The 20,188-nt window shown below is 38.2% G+C and overlaps 1 protein-coding gene across 1 annotated transcript; it reads left to right on the plus strand.

The window, feature by feature from the left end:
* Nucleotides 1-8,113: 8,113 nt before the first annotated feature.
* On the plus strand, nt 8,114-10,678 carry LOC104443042 (putative receptor-like protein kinase At3g47110). The gene has a single exon (XM_010056406.2). It carries the CDS (start codon nt 8,114-8,116, stop codon nt 10,676-10,678), a length of 2,565 nt encoding a protein of 854 aa, XP_010054708.2.
* Nucleotides 10,679-20,188: the final 9,510 nt, after the last annotated feature.

Raw genomic sequence — 20,188 nt, forward strand, 5'->3', positions numbered from 1 at the left:
GGTGCCGACATGGGTTCCAGTAAGTGAACGCTGATATAGTAATTTTTAAATAAATTTTAATTTTTTTTTAATTTCTGTATTAAATTTTTCTTTTTTCTTTTCCTTTTCTTTTTTTCTCTTCTTCCTCCTTAGGTTTCTTCTCTCTATAGTGGCTGGAGAGGCTTGTAATTTTTATGTAATTTTTAATTTTTTTTTCTAATTTTTGTATTAACTTTTTCTTTTTTCTTTTCCTTTTCCTTTTCTTTGTTTCTCTACTTCCTCCTTGGGTTTCTTCTCCTTATAATGGCCAAAAAGGCTTTGACGAGCCTTGATTGGGTCAGGCAGGGCCTCCCTCACCCGATCTGGCAAGGGCAGCCTGCCCTCGCCGGTGCCCAACGTTGGTGAGGGCGGCCCTAGCTAGCCCAGGCGAGGGCGACCCTCACCTAACGCAACCAAGAGCCGCCCTCGCCTAAGTCTAGCTTCCCTCCACCGGCCATGGCGAAGGGAAGAGAGAAGGGAAAAAAGAAAGGAAAAAAAAGAAAGGAAAAACAGAAAAAATAAGACAAAAATGCTATTGATGCGGTAAATGTGTTACGGTTAGCAAAGTTTTGGATTTTTCATATCACAAAAAAAAAAAAAAAATTGGGCAAATTTGTCATTTTTGGCAAAGTTTGAGATTTTTTATAATCTTTTCCTTCAAATAAATATCAAAACCCTCGTACATCACATCATGATTAAAGAAATTAAAATTAAAGTACTTTTGCTTTGCTTTTTCATTTCTAGATTGAAAAGATGCCGAAACCCATATCATTTGACTAGGGGGAAAAATTTGTTGGATGACTTTCCCATTCAAAAAGAGATTTTGTGAAAAATCTTTCCCTTTTGGGAGAAAAAGAATATTAATATACTGAAAATGTTAATTGATTTGTGATAATGATTTAACCTTTGTGTTCATATTTACAGAGTAAATATCATTAAATGCGGGTTTTATTCATTTTTCTAGAGGTCATCCGGAGGAGGGTCATTGTTAATATGAGGCACCAACTTGTCCTTTATATGGACCCTTCGGTTTTGTTAATTATTTTGTGTTATCCCCACTTTCTTCTTTGTTATTACCTTAAATATTACTTTTTCTTCCCTAAACTATTTAGGATGTTTCTTAATCGACAATGCTATGTCATATATAAATTTATGTGCTATGCTACTTGGCAAACTATAAATGGACAATAAGCCATATTCAATAATTCATAACAATATGCCACATAACTTATTATGCCAAATGTATAAAACAGTTTTAATGTTCTCTTTCTTGTTTCTGTGGTAGAAGTGAAAACAAGCCAAACGTTGGAAATATGAATAACACTACAGGTATTAAGACTTTACTCGCGTTTCCTACAGTAAATAGCGAGCTATGTGGCTTGCGCCATGTAATCAATTATGTGTAGAATCAACATAGGAATAATCTTTGTAAAAAGGAAAAAAAAAACATAATTGGGGCAAAATCATTTAAAAGAAATTTAGTTTTTTATTTCGCCATCATCTCTTCTCAAAATTACACAAAAATCTTCAAGCATTATTTCCAACTGCCATTAAAGTTTGTCTGACCAACGTTGAAACTATTCGAATGATTTTTAAATTGGTATACCGAAATGCATTGTAATTATACTTTTTCACGTTGATCTTTACTATTTCACCATATTTATATAATTTTTATTAACTTCGCCTTCACTAGAGTTAACGTTCACGCTGAACTTAAACCCAAGAAGATAGAGCTTTATCATGTGACCCCAAAGACATATCAAAATAGTTTATTATAAATAATATAGTATGAAGTTGAAAATCTTGAATCATATAGCAGCTGTATGTAGATGGTCTTCAAAACGAAATTTTGTTTGATCATCCTTATAAAGTTCAAATTTCTTCAATACCTTTATTTCTTTTTTCCTTTTCCACAATCACTTCCGCATTACTCTTATCTTAAGTGACGTCCGCCTCATCGTAATATCTCTCATTTTCGTCATGCAAGATTAAGTCACGCATAGGTGAACCAAATTGACAGAAAGAAATATGATATTTTAGGTCTGATTAATACTTATGTTTTTGAAAAGCTCTAATTCGTATTAATGGGTGGATACGTATTAAGTGCGACCTTTTAAAACTAGGTTATATTATCACGAAAAGTGATTTTTCGCAGACTTTGTGAAGATTATTTTGAACAACTTATCTTTAACCAAAATTGGAGAGTTGATTATGAAACGCAATAATAGAGGTTGAAATAGCGTGGTGGTTGGGCATAATTTGAGGGTGGACATATTGATAACACATTTGATGGAATATTCGGTCTTCGTCTCCATGGACTTGTCAATCCTCACGTAATTGACGGGGTATCAATTGACTAGATAAGTCCATCATTATTTGGGAAATAGCGTGTTTGTTGGGCATAATTTGAGGGTGGACATATTGATAACACATTTGATGGAATATTTGGTCTTCGTCTCCATGGACTTGTCAATCCTCACGTAATTGACAGGGTATCAATTGACTAGATAAGTACATCATTATTTGGGAAATAGCGTGGTCGTTGGGCATAATTTGAGGGTGGACATATTGGTAACACATTTGATGGAATTTTTGGTCATCGTCTCCATGGACTTGTCAATCCTCACTTAATTGATGAGGTATCAATTGACTAGATAAGTCCATCATTATCAAAAAAAAGTCTTATATCTATTGTAATTGTGACAATTTAATCATAAATCTTTATTCTTCTTTTTTTTTTTACCATTCAGTCATAATTTTTTTTTGCATTTGTACTAGTTTAGTGCATTCGGCCAATTTTGGTCTGTCAGCATTGACATTGATGCCAATTGGCACAAATCGTCTGGGCAACCCTAATGTGACAATTATTAAATAATATTTTTATTTCTCTTGGAATGTTTTTTTATTTTTTTCATTTTGTTCCTACTCTTCTTTGTCTTTTTCCCATAGTGACCAACGAGGGTCACGAAGCCCTTGCCAACCATTGGGCAAGGGCAGCCTTGCCATGGCCTCACCGGCCACGAGCGAAAATGGTCTCGCTTGTGATTGGGGAGGCCATGGCGACCTTCGAATGGGCTAGCAAGGCTGCCCTTGCCTATGGCTCCCAAGCCTTCGTGAGGCACCTCATGGTCCTCCCTCCCTCCCCCTCCTCTCTCTATGTGTAGCAATGGTTGTTGGTCTTGATTGATCCTTGCTGCCACACTTCAATTTTGATTTGAGGTGGTCGTGCAAAGGCTTGGAGGCTGCGGGTGAAGTTGGCCATGGCCTTGCAGCCATGGAGGAGGCCGCCTTTGCCCGCGATCGGCAAGGCCATGGTGAGGCTAGCCTCACCCAAATCTAGGCCAAGCCACCTCACCCATAGTCCCCAAGCCTCACCTAGTGGCCAGCGAGCCTCACTAGCCACTGTATGGAAAAGAAAAGAAGAGTATGAAGAAAATGAAAAAAGAAATAACAAATAAAAAACTAATTAAAAGATTCAAAAAAAATAAAAGGTAGAAATGTTTAGTACTTAATTGGTATAATTGAAATGTTTAGAATTGAATTGGTAGAAACACAATAGATATATGAATTTTTAGGTAATTTACTCGGATTTAATGCAAATTGTTAATACATTTGGCATTTCTATGACCTCAATTAAGAGGGCACCAAATAATATTTTGGGTGGTCTAATTTTTTTATTTGTTCAAAAGTGATCAAGTCTAGTTAAGTGTATCTGATCAAGTCAAATTCAGATATATATATATATATATATATATATATATATATGTTTTCCCCTATATTTAATGTTTTATCTCATGGAGCGTTCGCGTCATATGAAATTGCAACTACCAGCTCTAAGAATAGGATAGGACGAGGCCTTTTGACCATAATTAACGCGGGGATTGGGACTAGGCGCCCCTTATTCCCTCCATCCTAGGGCTAGGGGTGAGCTCAACTAGCAAGTAATTGCATTAAAAGTTAATTAAAAAAGAACGATAATACATCAGGAGATAATTTGAATGGGAAATACAAGTGTGAGGACTCAAAACAAGCTTGTGGGTTTCATTCAATCGACCAATGGAAACTTCACAAATCATTTGATAAAGAGGATTTAATGCATATTCCTAGTACATTTAGCATTTCTTTAAGCTCAATCAAGAAGGCACCATATAATATTTTCAGAAGTTATCATCCAAATTTTTAATCGCAACCATAAATAAATATATTACTCATAGATATAATATTTTTGGAACGCGCTTTCCTACAAACACGAGTTAAAAATTGAGATTGCATCAAGCTTGACTACTTGAGCTTGATGTTTCAGCTTTTGGTGCCTGACTTATAATTGACTTGGACTTTAAACCAATTTCGTGTGAAAAGCCAAAAGAAACAATCAAAAGCAAGGGAGAAAACTTTTACCAAAGACATGACAGATGTAAAAGGAATTTTGTGGAACGAGAGAAAAGAGTTTCAAATTAACTTCACCATTTAATGAGTCTCATGTTCATATAAATCGACGGAGGTACTTTTTGTCAAGGATAAGAAAGCTTCATTCGTACTCAATCCTCTTGTGATTGACGGTGAATTATAAGGCACCAATTTGTTCATTCTTCAGTCTTTGGTCTTCATCTCCATGGACTTCATAGAATAGGAGGCACCAATGTTGATATTGCTTTTTCTCCCCTCAACTTTATAAAGGAGTGTCCTATTGGACAATCCTATCTTATATATTAGTATTAATATACCAAACCACATGGCAGATCAAAAGCGAATAATAAGCCATATTCGATAACTAAATACCAATATGCCATGTCACTTATTACACCAAATTTATGAAACATTCTTAGTGTTTTTGACATTTCTCTTTCTTGTTTTGGTTGTAAATGTGAAAACTAATGAGACATTGATAAATGAATGACACAACTACATGTACTAAGACTTTACTCGAATGTTCTAAATGAAATGGTGTGTAGTGTGGTATGCACCTATGTCACCAAATAAGTGTGGAATCAGCATTACTATGGAGTTTGTGAAAAGGAGAAAAGAGATAAATTGAGCGAGATCAATTTAAGGAAATTTACTTTTCTATTCCACCGGCATTTCTTCTCAAAATTGCACAAAGTGCTCTCACGCATTACTGGGAGCCTCCATTCAAATTTGACTAACAATAATTGAAGCAATCCAATGATGCATATAGCACTTTGCCTTTACAAGATTCAAGAAATAACTCCCAAGGGGTGGGACTTTGTCCCAAGTGATACTTAGTTCTAGAGCTGAGGAAAAACAAAAGATCTAAGCATGAGTTGGCTTAGATCAGATGGCCAACATTTTCATATTCAAAGAGGTCCGACGTGACATTTAGGACTCCCCCTATCCTTCTTTGTTATTACTCCCAACTTTTTTTTATGGTGCTTCCTATTAGACGATGCTATGCTATATATTAATGTTTGAATCGACGGCACAGCGGAAGCGGATCGTAATTTTGTAATTATGTCGGGAGTTATAGAAATCGTCAGAAATAAAACGAGGAACATTAAAAAAAAAAAAAAAGGACACCAAAAGTTTACATGATTCAATCCGAATATCGGAACCTACGTCCACGGGAAGAACTAACAAAATAATCCACTATAAATCGGAGAATTACAAGATTACAATTACTTATACACTCAAATGTTTCCTAGCCCTACTTTATACCCGATACACACGGTGTTTAACAACTCAGCTCACTCGACTCTGCACAAACCTCTCTGAGCTCACGTCTCTCTCTCTCCCGAGCTCTTTATTTTCGCTGCTTCTCGAGCTCCAGACGTCTTCTCCTTTAATCGGTGGAAGGGAAGGAAACAAAACAAAAATTGTCAACACCGTGTGTGAGCGTATGACCATCATACACTGACACAAGAAGAATAGCTTCCGCCTTCCCTCATTTATCCACAACAAGACGAAAGAAGTTCACAAAAGATGACCAAGAAGAGGGAGGGAGTTCGGCGCCTACATGATAGGCTTCTGAGGCAGCAAGTGCTGACCGACTTTTTCTACGAGCATGTATGCACATGGCCATGTGCATGCATTTAATGACGTGGAAGAAATTCGGACGATCAACCCATAAGCCTTATTAAATGCTGACAAATGAGAAGAATCCCATGGATTGTAGCCTTCATTTCCAACGTGAAGCGCAGATCGAGGGCGGGATCCTTTCGAGTCCTATCACACGCCATTTCTCATTAAAAGCTTTGCGGACGTCCTTTCTCATTTTGGCATGTAAATGTTTTGTGCATATCGGGTATTGTATATGAATTCAAACTCGAGACATAATTTAATAATTAATACTAGTATACTAAACTGAATACCAGACTCTGAGGGGACTATAAGTCATATTTGATAACTAATAACAATATGTCACGTCAAATTCATCAAACAATCTTACCATCTGACATTTTTTTTCTTATTTTTATCGTAAAATTGAGAGCAAGCAAGACTTTAAAATAAGAGTAACACTACATAAACTGAGACTTTACTAGAGTTTCTCGGTAAATGAAATGGGACACTATGTGCTGTGCGGCATGTGCGGCATGTCGTCAAATAAGAGTGGAATCAGCGTTATTTTGTAAAATGGGGGAAAGTGATAAATGGGGCAAGTTCAATTAAAGGAAATTTTGTGGCAAAAAAATTAAAGGAAATTTTGTCAGCCCTCTAATATTCCGTGCAATGTGTAATATGCTTTGTTGGCTATACTTCTTGGCCATACTGGTAATGAAAATGCCTGTATTACCCTTAACATCAGCAATATGAGGCGAGGTGACGTTATAAGGCAAAGTCGGAAGAAGGGAAATATCCCCAAACCTCCGCTCTGTTCTCCTTGTTTTCTTACAAATCTTTCTCTTCTAGGTCTAGTGACATTGGAAGGATAAAATTGCAATTTTGATCATATAAGATGAGTTGGTTCAACAAGTCTGCTCTCTATTTGTTATTCAAATCCTACGGATGAGAAAGCTTTTCCAAGGCCATGAAGCCTTTGGTTGAAGGCTAATGATATTTTGGAGACCATCAAACAGTTTCATTTAAGGACTAAAAGAGGAAAGGGCATGCATGCTAGGATAACATACATGTCCCAAATTTCATTAGTCTTCCTCTTTTTTTACGGTTATATGCTTTGTTAGCTTATTCCATTTCACCTTTTTTATTTTTCCAATGGGGTAATTGTCGTCAATTACATGCCATTTCTGTTGAAATAAGTTACATGTCCCTATCCTAGTTGTCTTCCCAATCGTTATTAGATTGATGGGAAATATGAGGCACCAGTTATTAGATTATGACTTGAGTTTGAACTAGGTACGAGATCCAACTTATTTAAAGGATTCTGATTTGTTCAAAATATTGTGTTCCTTTTTAATCAGTGTCATATTTTGATTTGTTGGGCGGTGCTACTTAGCTATTAAATGCATTGAAGGTTTGGTTCTGTTGAAGATAAATATCCAAGTTTAACCGAGGGAGCAAACATTAGTCGGACTCCACTTGACGCGTCCAGTTTTAGGCCTTTTCTAATATCCTGAAGAAGACGTACTGCTGAAGTCTCCATTTTATATCCCCGCACGAGAGGACTCTCTCTTTAGTGAAGAAAAAAAGGGGATGCACCAGTAACGCTTTCTTTGATCGCACGGACTTCTGAAAACGGTGGATTTTGTGACGTGAGTCGCACAACGAGTTGTTCTATCAATAAACACTATGAGTTTGGATGTAATCAAGGCATGGAAGACACTCGAACTTGCGAGTAAATGTAACTCTATGGTTCTCCGAGTATCGGTGGATTATAGCTGCTTGCTCTTCCAGTTGCGTAAATATCGATTTTTAGATCGAATCATGTAAATCTCAGAAGTTCTTTATTATTTCTCATTTATTTCTCTGGTGATTTCGCATTAATTAATTAATTACAAAATTTGGTTAGTTTCCATATTATTTCACAAGTCTTCGGTCTTCAGTCTTCGGTCTTCGGTCTTCAGGAGAGTGAAAGTTCACAGAACTTCCCATGATGGAGTTAGTCAATAATTGATTTGTGCGCAGAGTAAAGGTTTATAAATTCAGCTCAGACTGAAAGTGGATCAGTGGATCACTAGACGAGATGGGAAAACAACTATTTCTTATTCTCAACTTTGTTCTCTTGTGGTGGTGGAGCTCAATCACAATCTCCGGATCATACTCGCAAAACCAAACGGATCGGCTTGCGTTAGCCTCCTTCAAAAATGCAATACATGAAGACCCGTTCGGAGTCTTGAGCTCTTGGAATGATTCTACCCATCATTGTGAGCGGCAAGGTGTTTTCTGCAGCAAAAGGCATCCTGGGAGGGTCACGTCCCTAGTCCTAAGATCACAAGGCTTGGAAGGCTTCCTATCTGCTCATATAGGTAACCTCTCTTTCCTAAGGGTCATGGTTTTACAGAACAACAGCTTCCATGGCGAAATCCAACCACAGATCGGCAACATGTTTTGGCTCCGTAATCTCGATCTTAGTAACAACTCATTTGGTGGGCCAATACCCTCCAATCTTTCCCACTGCTTGAACCTTGAGATCCTGAATCTCATAGATAACCAACTTGGGGGAATTCATTTCGATCTTGGTTCTTTAACAAGACTTAAACAATTGCTCTTGTCTAAGAACAGTCTTGTAGGTCCTATTCCTCGTTGGATTGGAAACCTCTCGCAGCTACAAAAGCTCTCCCTGGCAATAAATGAGTTGAGCGGAGAAATACCCAAGGAATTGTCCAAACTCAAGAGATTGACACTTTTCCAACTATTTTCCAACAAAGTAACCGGTGAGGTTCCAACAGGGATTTTAAACATCTCTGACCTTCAAGTATTCAGTGTTAGTCATAACCAGTTGCGGGGAAGTTTTCTCAATGATGTCGGCATCACTTCTCCTTCTCTCTACTTCCTTGGCGCCAGCTATAACTTGTTCACCGGGATGATTCCATCAACGTTAACGAATGCCACAGGTCTTGAGCATCTTATACTTTTGAACAACAATTTCCATGGGCCAATACCGAAAAATCTAGGAAGGCTAAAGGGCCTTTACGTAATTACATTGGCTTATAACCACTTGCAGGATGACTTGAGTTTTATTTCTTCTTTGGTTAATTGTTCCAACTTAAAAACTCTCGAGATGAGAATGAACTTGATTCACGGATCGTTGCCAAGATCCTTCTCCAATCTTTCCACCAGCATGAAGGAAATTTCTTTGTCAAACAATCGGATCCAAGGATCTATTCCCTTAGCCCTCAAAAATCTCTTCAACTTGTCTGCCTTGGATTTGAGCAATAATTTTCTAACCGATCGCATTCCTCATTCCATCGGAATACTTTCCAACTTGGAGCAACTTCTTTTAAGCGCTAACAACTTTACTAGAGAGATACCATCTTCGATTGGTAACATTACGTCATTAGGTCGCCTTGACCTTTCCTCCAACCTTTTCCAAGGCTACATACCGCAAAGTCTTGGCAACTGTAAGCAACTAATTGAGCTTGATCTTTCGAATAATAACTTAATTGGCTCAGTTCCTGCCGAAATCGTGGGCATTTCTTCCTTGTCGATCACGTTGAGTTTAGCAAATAATAATTTAAGTGGATCTCTTCCATTGCAAGTTGGATCTTTAAAGAACCTTGGCAAATTAGATCTGTCTTATAATAGACTGACCGGCTTAATCCCGGCATCCATCAGTGAGTGCTTGGTATTGGAGCGACTTCACTTAGAAGCTAATTCATTTCATGGTCAAATCCCCGAAGCTTTACGTCCATTACGGGGTCTACAAGAGCTGGACCTTTCCAATAATAATTTTTTTGGTTCAATCCCAAGCTTTCTGGCAGAGCTCCCACTACTCGAGTACTTGAATTTGTCCTTCAATCAACTAGAAGGACAAGTTCTAGAGCGTGGAGTTTTTCTTAATGCAAGTTCTGTATCGATTTATGGAAATACGAAACTCTGTGGAGGTGTTCCCAGTCTGAAGCTACCTCTTTGCAAATCATCAAGCTCTAAGAAGTCTTCTTCAACCAAGGCTAGAGTAATATATTGGGTTGCTGGCAGTTTGTTATGTTTAGCTTTGTTGCTCCTATGTTTGTCTATCTTTTACCACAAAAAGAAGCAGACGACAACCATTGCCTCCACTTCATTATCTTTCGAGAACCAATTCTTGAGGATTTCTTATGAAGAACTCCTGAGAGCGACTAATAGATTCTCTGAGACCAATTCAATTGGTAAAGGGAGATACGGCACGGTTTTTAAGGGGATTCTTGATGGTGGTGCCACAGTGGCAATAAAGGTGCTCAATCTAATGCAAAGAGGTGCTTTGAGGAGTTTTATCTCCGAATGTCGAACTCTAGGAACCATTAGACACCGAAACCTCGTGAAGATACTAAGTGTCTGTTCAGGTGTGGACTTTCGTGGCAATGACTTCAAAGCTCTAATATATGAGTTCATGGCTAATGAGAGCTTGGAGGAGTGGCTGCACCTTGGGACTATGGGACGAGATGATGAGTGTAATGAATCGAGAAATCTGAGACTAGTGCAGAGGTTAAACATCGCCATCGACATAGCTACTGCGATCGAATATCTCCACAAGGGTTGTTATCCAGCAATCGTTCATGGAGATTTGAAGCCAAGTAATGTGCTTTTGGACAATGACATGGTGGCTTGAGTTGGAGATTTTGGGCTTGCAAAGATCATTTCAACAGTGTGTGTCGAAGCCACAGGAGTTCAGGACCAGGGTAGTTCAACTTCAACCGCAGTCAGAGGATCCATTGGCTATGTGCCTCCTGGTATGAAATTGTCATATTGTCATATTTTCTCGATTATTTGTTATTTGATTGCGATAGTAACATGAGAGTGCCAAAAGTTTGAATAAACAATGATTCTTGACGTTATGTTATGTTTTGTATGCTCGGACACCTCTTTCTCACAGCTCAATTTCTCTTTCCCCAATTAATAGCATACGCAGAAAAAGAAAATACATATCTTTTTGTACAAAAAGATTACTAGTAGCTTGTTCTAATCGTATTTGAAACTAAGATGAGAATGAACCATTGTAATTTTGACCTGAGTGGAAAATGTTTGGACAAAACTTGTGAATCCATGCGAACAAATAGATTAAGCATATTGCGTCATCTCATATTTATATTTTCTTTCTATAATAAGTATTTTGTCTCACATAACATTCATGCCACTAAAACGGATTGTGATTCTCTTTTGGTATGTCATGACTTAAGGTCTTGACAATAAGTAATTTTTCCTTCATGGCAGACCCTTTCATGACCTATAATTTAATATTTGAAAGGTATATTAGATGACATGACATTTACGCTAGAAATTATTGGAGGATACACTAATTGACAACATGATAACATGATGAGCTCTATCCAACTTTCACTTTCCCTAAACTTCTTGGTTAGAGCATATTAAGACAAATTTACGCATTGACAAGTATAAATCCATCACCGTCGACAAATCACTCTAAGTCTCTTCTTTTTCCCCCACTGTGTTCGTTTTTTGCCTGTTCTTCTAGGCAATTTCTTCTCGTCTTTGCATAAAAGAAAGTGTGGTATAGGTATTAAACAAAATCTGGATCATGAAAATAACAAGCCCCACGTGGATCTCACATGTTTCCACTAAAAAAATCAGCGATTCAAATTTAGTTAACACATAAACTTCTACCAAGGCCTTCATCTAACATATTTTCTTCTTTTCCTGTTTTCACCCGTACCTTACTAGAGGACAAAGCCACTCTTGATGTTTAGGCAATTTGTGTAGCAAACATACGACAACTTTGGTTGCACTTAGTAGTTTTGGAGAAGAAGAGTTCATATGTTGTTAACTGATCTTTGGTGCACTTTTTATATTCTAATATCTCATTTCTCTTCTGTTGATGCATTTCTCAACGGTTGATGCACTTTATAAGAGTTCGTACGACAGGCACTAGACATCAGCCATGTACAGAAAACTAAACAAAAATTAAACAGGGAGAAATGAAAGCTAAAAACCAGTAGGGGCTTTGGGACCCTTTGCCTTGCTCTGGCAGACGATCCATTGGCTTCTGCCGCGCATGGCAAGCCCGACAGAGAAGTCAGTGAGGGCTTGCAAGGCATCGCCTTATGTTGGTAGCGATTGGTGCGAGCCCTCACAACTGTCCTTGGCAAGCTCTTGCAAATACATCAAGCAAAATCCCATGTGATTTAGGAACTTTTTCTATACAATTAATTCAAGAAAAAGTGTCTATTCATTCCTATTTAATGTCTTGATGAAATTTGCAGAGTATGGCATGGGACACAAGGTTTCCACACTTGGGGATGCATATAGTTACGGCATTCTATTATTGGAGATGTTCACTGGCAAAAGACCCACCGAAGAGGTCTTTGGGCACCATCTTAACCTCCACAACTTCGTCCGAACGGCTCTTCCGGATCGGGCAATGGACATCGTAGACTTAAGCCTTTTGAGTGAAGCTGGTGATCGACAACAGGAGATCAAGATCAGAGATTGCATTTTCTCCATATTCGAAGTTGGAGTTGCATGTTCGATGGAATCACCGCCGGATCGGATGGATATGACTGAGGCGATCAGGAAATTACACTTGATCAAGGCAAGTTACGAAGCCAAAGAGAGGAGGATAGGTATGTAGTTAAATCAATTTTCTCATTTCATCTTGGAACTCCTTCACTAGTAGAGAAAATCATCTTGCAAAGGTAGTGCTAGCAAATTGACATGAACGTCTCCCTCACTAGCCTGCCTACCCATACCCATTATGTGTAATTTTTTATAATTACACCAATATCTATATTTAATAATCATAGAAAGTGGATGTATGGAGTTAAAGTCTATCTATTTCCACCAAGTAACCGTGTAAAAGTTGATGAATTTTCTTATTTGTTCGGTTCTCTTCATTTCTGATGCCATTGTGGATTGATGCATTGCTTAATTACCATGGCTGGGTTGGGTCATTGCCCTTGCCCATCTCTCTCCACATGCTTGTGTACTAATATGTGACCTCACTGTGAGGTCACAAGCTCAAGGTCAACTCTTAATGTCATGCTTAACCGAGAGCCTACGGTCAATTGGAGACCAAGCTTGATCAAATCCAAAGACAAGGAGAGGGAGGCAACCTCATTAGAAGATCATGAGCTCAAGGCCAACTCTTAATGTCGCCATTGAGAGTGAACTCACTGTCAATTGGAAACCATGCTTGATCAAATTTGGGTGACGTTACCATCAAAATTATGTTGTGGTCATGTTGCCGACACCGGCTGCCACCGTGTGTGACCCATACCTCTTCTCCAGACCTCCTTTTCTTTTATCTTTTTTATTTGCTATGTCATCAAATTACAAAGTTTTTATTTTTACTTTTTTTTGGTTGATAGAGATATAGTGTTAACAAAGGCATAAATGGGACAAGATCAAAAAAGGGAACATGGATGCATATATGTTGCACTTGTCAATGTGCTTATCACATTGTCTAATTATCCTTGTCAAGTCTTCCCACTCAACCAACCCCGTCTCTTTCTTCACCATTAGCCACTGTCTCTGGCCGTTGCGGCCAATTGTCATTACAGTCGGCTCCCCCACGTCTCGCCGCTTTCTCCTTCGTGTCATCCACAACCATCTTTGCTCTCTCTATTTGCTGACCCAACACTCTCCCTCACTCTCTCTCTTCCCTCACCACCAAATCTCTGTGAGGTCTCGGCACTACCATTGATGACCTGATCTGGCCATGGCCTTGAGATCTCACCAAGATCTTAGTGGATAGGCCAGATAAGGGGCAGGCGTCCCCAGATCTGGAGACGACCCTCTAACCTCATCACTGTCGACAACTTAATCGTATGACTAGGGGAGCTTGATGCGAGGTCTTGAGACCAGCCAGAGGCATGAAATTGACGTTTAGGCAGCTCAGCCACCCTTAGAGAGAGAGAGAGAGAGAGAGAGAGAGAGAGAGAGAGAGAGAGAGAGAGAGAGAGATTGGTGTTGGGATTTTGAGAAGTAATGGTGTAAGGAGTGAAATTAATAAAGAGAGAATTGTGTCTTGGTTTGGTGTTGGAGACAGCGGATAGGTACATAAATGGTACAATGGATCTGCATCCAAGGGACATAAATAGGGATGATGAAGGCCATAAAGTACAATGCCTTAGATCTAACATAAAATATGTAACCATACGGCATAGTCACAAAAACACAAAGCAAACATAGACTAATTCATAATATGAACGGCCTGTTGGAGAAATCCTCTTGAAGTATTTTGAAGCTGACAAAACTTTTCTATCAGTCTAGTCTGAAGGCTTGCAGACTCTGATATTTAAAGTCTGAAGACTTCCGGACAGCCAGACTCAAGACTCAAAGTCTATCCTCATTGACAGTCTCTAATCCGTTGAAGAAAGGTTATCCAGAACTGGATGTTCCGTTAAGGATTTAACCTTATCATCTGGAGAAGATCTCGTGGCTGGAAAAGACGTAACAGAATCCTTTGATTGATCAAGATTGATTCAATGATTGAAGATTCGATGATTGTCTAAATATTATTGGAAGGTTCTACTTATGGAAACCGAGATCCCGATTGTATGGGCGAACAGATTGATGGGCTATCAACACGTTCCTTTAATAGCTCGAACAATCTTCCTAATTGATTCCGTCCAACGGGTAGATTGGAGGAATTCCTTTGGTAAGTGCCAACGGGTATGATGGCATAAAGGAGTATATAAGGAAGACAATCTTAGTTGTTCGAGGTGTGCGTGATAGAAGAATTCCAAAGTCTGAAGCTCCTTTTTGTTTAGACAATTCATTTTAGCGAATACTTGTATACAAAAGAGAGTCTATATTTGTGAGAAACCTTGAGGAGGTGTGGTAGAACACCTACACTGTGGAATCAAGGCAAAGTTGTGTTGTAACTTCTCTTTTGATCATAGTGAAATCCAGCCGGTGGGCTGTCAGTGCGGAAGAGTGGACGTAGGCTTGGAATAAGCCGAACCACTATAAATCCTGTGTTCAATTCTCTCTCTCTACCTCGATCGTATTTCGATAAATTGTTTGTGCACCTATTCACCCCCCTCTAGGTGTTTATACTAGCTATCTCAATTGGTATCAGAGCTCGTGTACTCACTTTGTTTGAAGTGTTTTACTTCGAGTTAAAGATCCATGGCTAGTATGCTAGCACCGGTGGGCGATGGAAGGGCAAAGCAATACCAGACCACCCTACTTTGATGGAAAGGATTACAACATCTGGAAAAACAAGATGAAAGCTTTTCTACGATCAAAGGATCCTCTGGAATGGGACGTTGTAGAAAAAGGAATTACTCCTACAGCTGCATCAGTCTCTAAAAGAGAGAAAGAAATTGTCAAGACCAGCGGAATGACTCAAGAAGAAATACACAAGAGACAAGCACTCGATGCAAAAGCAATTTACTCTTTATATTGTGCTTTGTCACCAACTGAATATAATAGAATATCTTCTTGTGTTACAGCAAAAGAAGTCGGGGACAGATTGCATATTACCTATGAAGGAACAGTCGAGTGAAGGAAACCAGGATTAATATTCTTCTCGGTCAATATGAAGCCTTCAAAATGAAACCGGGAGAATCTATAACCGACATGTTTAGCCGTTTTACAGATATTGTCAATGGTCTTGAGAATCAAGGACAAAAAATTTCTGATCCTATGAAGGTAAACAAGCTACTGCGTGGACTCTCCAAGGATTGGAATCACATAAAGACTTCGATAAGAGAGCCGCAAAGAATTATGCCACTATCTGTCGACGAGCTGATTGGAACTCTTCAGTCTTATGAAGTGGAATGGATCAATGAAAATGAAGATCCAAAAGGTAAGAAATCCATTGCATTAAAATCAAATGATGATTCGATGATACGAGTCGAAGATGATATGGACGATGATGAGCTTGCTCTCATGATAAGAAGATTCAGAAAACTGAATAGAAAAGGAAGAAGGTTCAACTCAAAGAAACAAAGCTTTCAAAGACAGCATACCAAGTATGTTGATGATGAGGAACCAAATAAAGATGTAGTCTGCTTTGAATGCAAGAAGAAGGGACACATCGACCAACCGTCCTCTTCAAGAAGAAGAGAGGAAAAGCTGAAAAATTTCGAAAAGCTCTCAAAGCCGAAACGGGAGTGATACCGAGTGTGAAGAAAGTGATAATGAATATGCCAATCTATGTCGATGGCACAACGGACTCGGACACTGGATCGACTGGATCGACTCGACATGTGAATTTGAGGCAAGTAATTTCAAAATTCCTGTCAAAGTTTCTAAATACATTGATGAACTGTGTTTTAGTCTTAAGACTTCTCTTAAAAGAATTTCCGAACTGAAAAAGGAAAACTCAGCTCTAAAACAAAAGGAAAATGTTTTAGTAGAAAGAGTTAAAAGTCTAGACTTGACTGTTTTCACTCTTAAAGAAAATGAAGATAATATTTTAAAAGAAAATGCTATTTTAAAAACAGACTTATCAAATATTTCAAAGAAATTTTCAATAGGGTCTCGAGAAACTTGAAAAATTCTTTCAGCTCAAAGACCTTATTTCAATAAGTCGGTCTAGGTATGTCGCAGAAACAATTCCCTTGATTGATTTTCCTAAAGTAAAAGAAATGATTAAGAAAAGACCCTCGAGAGAGGCTTACAAAAATCATTTCAAGAAAGTTTTTGTAAAACCTGTAGGAAGAAATGCTCTCAGATGTTCAAAGTGCAACAGTCCGGATCACTTTGAAAAAGAGTGTCCTATGGTATGGAAACCTGTTAAGAAAGTATGGGCTAATACTGTTTATATTACTAACACCAAAGGACCCAAGAAAATTTGGGTACCAAAGAAAGCTTGAGACTTTATTTTAAATGCAGGTCTCCGTCAAGAAACAGGTAAATTGGTATCTTGACAGTGGATGTTCAAGACACATGACAGGAGACTCAAATTTTTTTATAAAGCTTGCTCAAGTAAATGGTGGAAAAGTTTCATTTGGAGGAAACAAAGAAAGGAAGTATTGTGGGATTTGGAACCGTGAAAATTGGAACTCTCACAATAAGTAATGTTTCCTTAGTGGAAGGACTCAATTACAATCTTCTCAGCATTAGTCAATTGTGTGATACTGGTTTCAAGATCTTCTTTCAAGAAGGAACATGTTCGGGAATCGCAAAGACTCTACTCGTCTTTCATGGGTCGAAGACATGGAAATATCTATCTTCTGGATGTGAAACCAAATGAATCGCAATGTCTTATTTCAATTCAAGACGAAGCAAGCTTATGGCACAAAAAGCTTGGTCATGTCAACATGAAGCAATTAGCCAAAATCTCATCAAAGCAGCTTGTTCGAGGACTACCCAAATTGCCATACCAAAAGATTGATCCATGCACTCCATGTATTCTGGGAAAACATGTAAGAAATTCATTTAAGCCAATAAATCATGTCTCTACTAATCATGTACTACAGTTGTTGCATATGGATCTCTTCGGACCAACGAACACAGTATTGGGGGTAAGAAATATTTGCCTAGTAATTGTGGATGATTACTCCCGTTTTACTTGGGTATATTTTCTTGCAAGTAAGTCTGAATCCTTCTCGTATTTTGAAAAATTTGCTAAAAAGGTTCAAAATGAAAAAGGATGTGTTATCTCAAGTATAAAAACAGATCATGGAGGTGAATTTGAAAATCAAGATTTTACAAAATTTTGTAATGAATCGGATTTAAGCATGTGTTCTCCTCTCCATATACTCCTCAAAGCAAAATGGAGTTGTGGAAAGAAAGAACAGATCTCTTCAAGAAATGGCTAGAACTCTTTTAATTGAAAGTAAAATTTCTTCTCGATTTTGGGCTGAAGTGTTTCAACAGCATGCTATATCATCAATAGAGTCTTCTTAAGACCTATTCTTGAGAAAACCCTTATGAGTTATTCAAAGATAAGAAGCCTATTGTTTCATACTTTCATGTATTCGGTTGCAAATGTTTTATATTGAAAAATGCAAAAGATCGAGTTGGTAAGTTTGAAGAAAGATCAGATGAAGGTATCTTCCTTGGATATTCTTCATCAAGAAAAGCCTACAGAGTCTATAACAAGAAAAGCCAGTCTGTGGAGGAGTCAATGAATGTCAAATTTCAAGACTCAACGCAAGATGAATCAAGTCGACTCATCAAGAAGAGTCCGAACCCGCTGCACCTTTCAAAGCTTACAACTCAAGAATCATCTCGGACTGGAAGACCAAAGATCGATTGTTAGTGAAGATCCAAATAAAGAAAGAGATCATCAACAGACAAGTCAACAAGTAACTGGAAGCATAAGTCCAGTCATCCCAAAGATCTTATAATTGGCGAAATTAATGAAGGAATTCGCACCAGATCCAAAAGGCGAGAAGAGTCTAGTGTTGTTGCTATCGTTTCTGAAATTGAACCAAATAGCATAGAAGAAGCTTTATCTGATGAAAGCTGGATTGAAGCTATGCAAGAAGAGCTCGACAGTTCAACATTAATGATGTCTGGGAATTGACATCCAAACCAAAAGGTAAAACGTTATTGGAGCTAAATGGGTGTTCGAAACAAGATGAATGAGAAAGGAAAAGTCGTACGAAACAAAGCAAGACTCGTGGCCAAGGGATATACGCAAGAAGAAGGAATAGACTATGATGAGACTTACGCTCCAGTGGCAAGGTTAGAAGCTATTCGACTATTACTTGCGTTTGCTTGTTATAAGAATTTCAGGTTATTTCAAATGGACGTCAAAAGCGCCTTCCTAAATGGATTTATCCATGAGGAAGTTTATGTGGAACAACCACCAGGGTTTGAAGACCCAAAGAAGCCGGACTCGGTCTTGACCGAAAAAGGCTTTGTATGGTTTAAAGCAAGCACCTCGGGCTTGGTATGACAGATTAAGTAAGTTCTTAATACAAAATGGTTTTGTCAAAGGTAAAGTAGATACGACCTTATTTATCAAAAAGGAAAACAAAAGTTTCTTACTTGTTCAAATATATGTGGATGATATTATTTTTGGATCCTCTAATGAAAGTCTCAGGCAAGAAATTTTCTAAGTCTATGCAGGATGAGTTTGAAATGAGTATGATGGGAGAATTAACATTCCTTCTTGGTCTTCAAGTAAAAAAATTGAAGGAAGGAACTTTTATTTATCAAGAAAAATATGTTAATGATCTTGTCAAAAGGTTTGACTGAAAAGTGCAAAAAGACCGACATACCAATGTCAAGTTCTTTAAAGATAGACAAAGATGAAGAAGGGAAGAAAGTTGACCAAAAGCCTGTACAGAGCATCATTGGATCACTCCTTTATCTTACCGCTTCTAGACCCGACATTTTGTTGAGTGTTTGCATCGTGCTAGGTTTCAATCAGATCCTAGAGAATCTCATCTCAGTGCTGCGAAACGCATCATTAAATACGTTGCTTCATCATCAAGCATCGGTCTTTGGTATCCTAAGAAGGGAGACTTTAATCTTCTGGGATATTCAGATGCAGATCTGGCCGGTTGCAGAGTTGATAGAAAGAGCACTTCGGGAACTTGCCAGTTGCTTGGAAGCAGGACAATGTCTTGGTTTTCAAGGAAACAAAGCACTGTGTCTCTTTCAACAACAGAAGCAGAGTATGTAGCTCTTGGAAGTTGCTGTTCACAAATTCTATGGATAAAACAACAACTAAGAGACTTTGAAATTGAAGACTCATGCACGGAGATTAATTGCGACAACACCAGCGCTATCAACCTCACCAAAATCCAATTCTCCATTCAAGAGCAAAGCATATAGAAATTCGACATCACTTTATTAGAGACCATGTTCAAAATGGAGATGTTTCAATTCAGTTTGCTGACTCAAAGGATCAACTAGTGGATATATTCACAAAGCCTTTGGAGAAAAATCAATTTGAATCTATACGCTCCAGACTCAACATTTTGAGGTATGAGGATATCAAAGTCTAAAGACTTTCAGCATACGTACTTACAAGACTTTATCCGAAAGACAGTCTTGGCACGACCGTCAGACTGTAAGTCTTTCTCTCTCTAATTTAATCTTGAAAAGGTACAATCGTCAGACTGTGTTTTAATTATTGCTATATTTAATCGACGTAAATATTGCATCGTTTCATTTTCAAAAAGGAAGTTATTTTTGAAATGGCTATTTTTGCGGAAGAAGACAGTTATTTTGAAAAGGCATTTTTTTATTTCCT

This window comes from Eucalyptus grandis, chromosome 7, assembly GCF_016545825.1.
Source record: "Eucalyptus grandis isolate ANBG69807.140 chromosome 7, ASM1654582v1, whole genome shotgun sequence".
In the NCBI taxonomy this organism is placed as follows: Eukaryota; Viridiplantae; Streptophyta; class Magnoliopsida; order Myrtales; family Myrtaceae; genus Eucalyptus; species Eucalyptus grandis.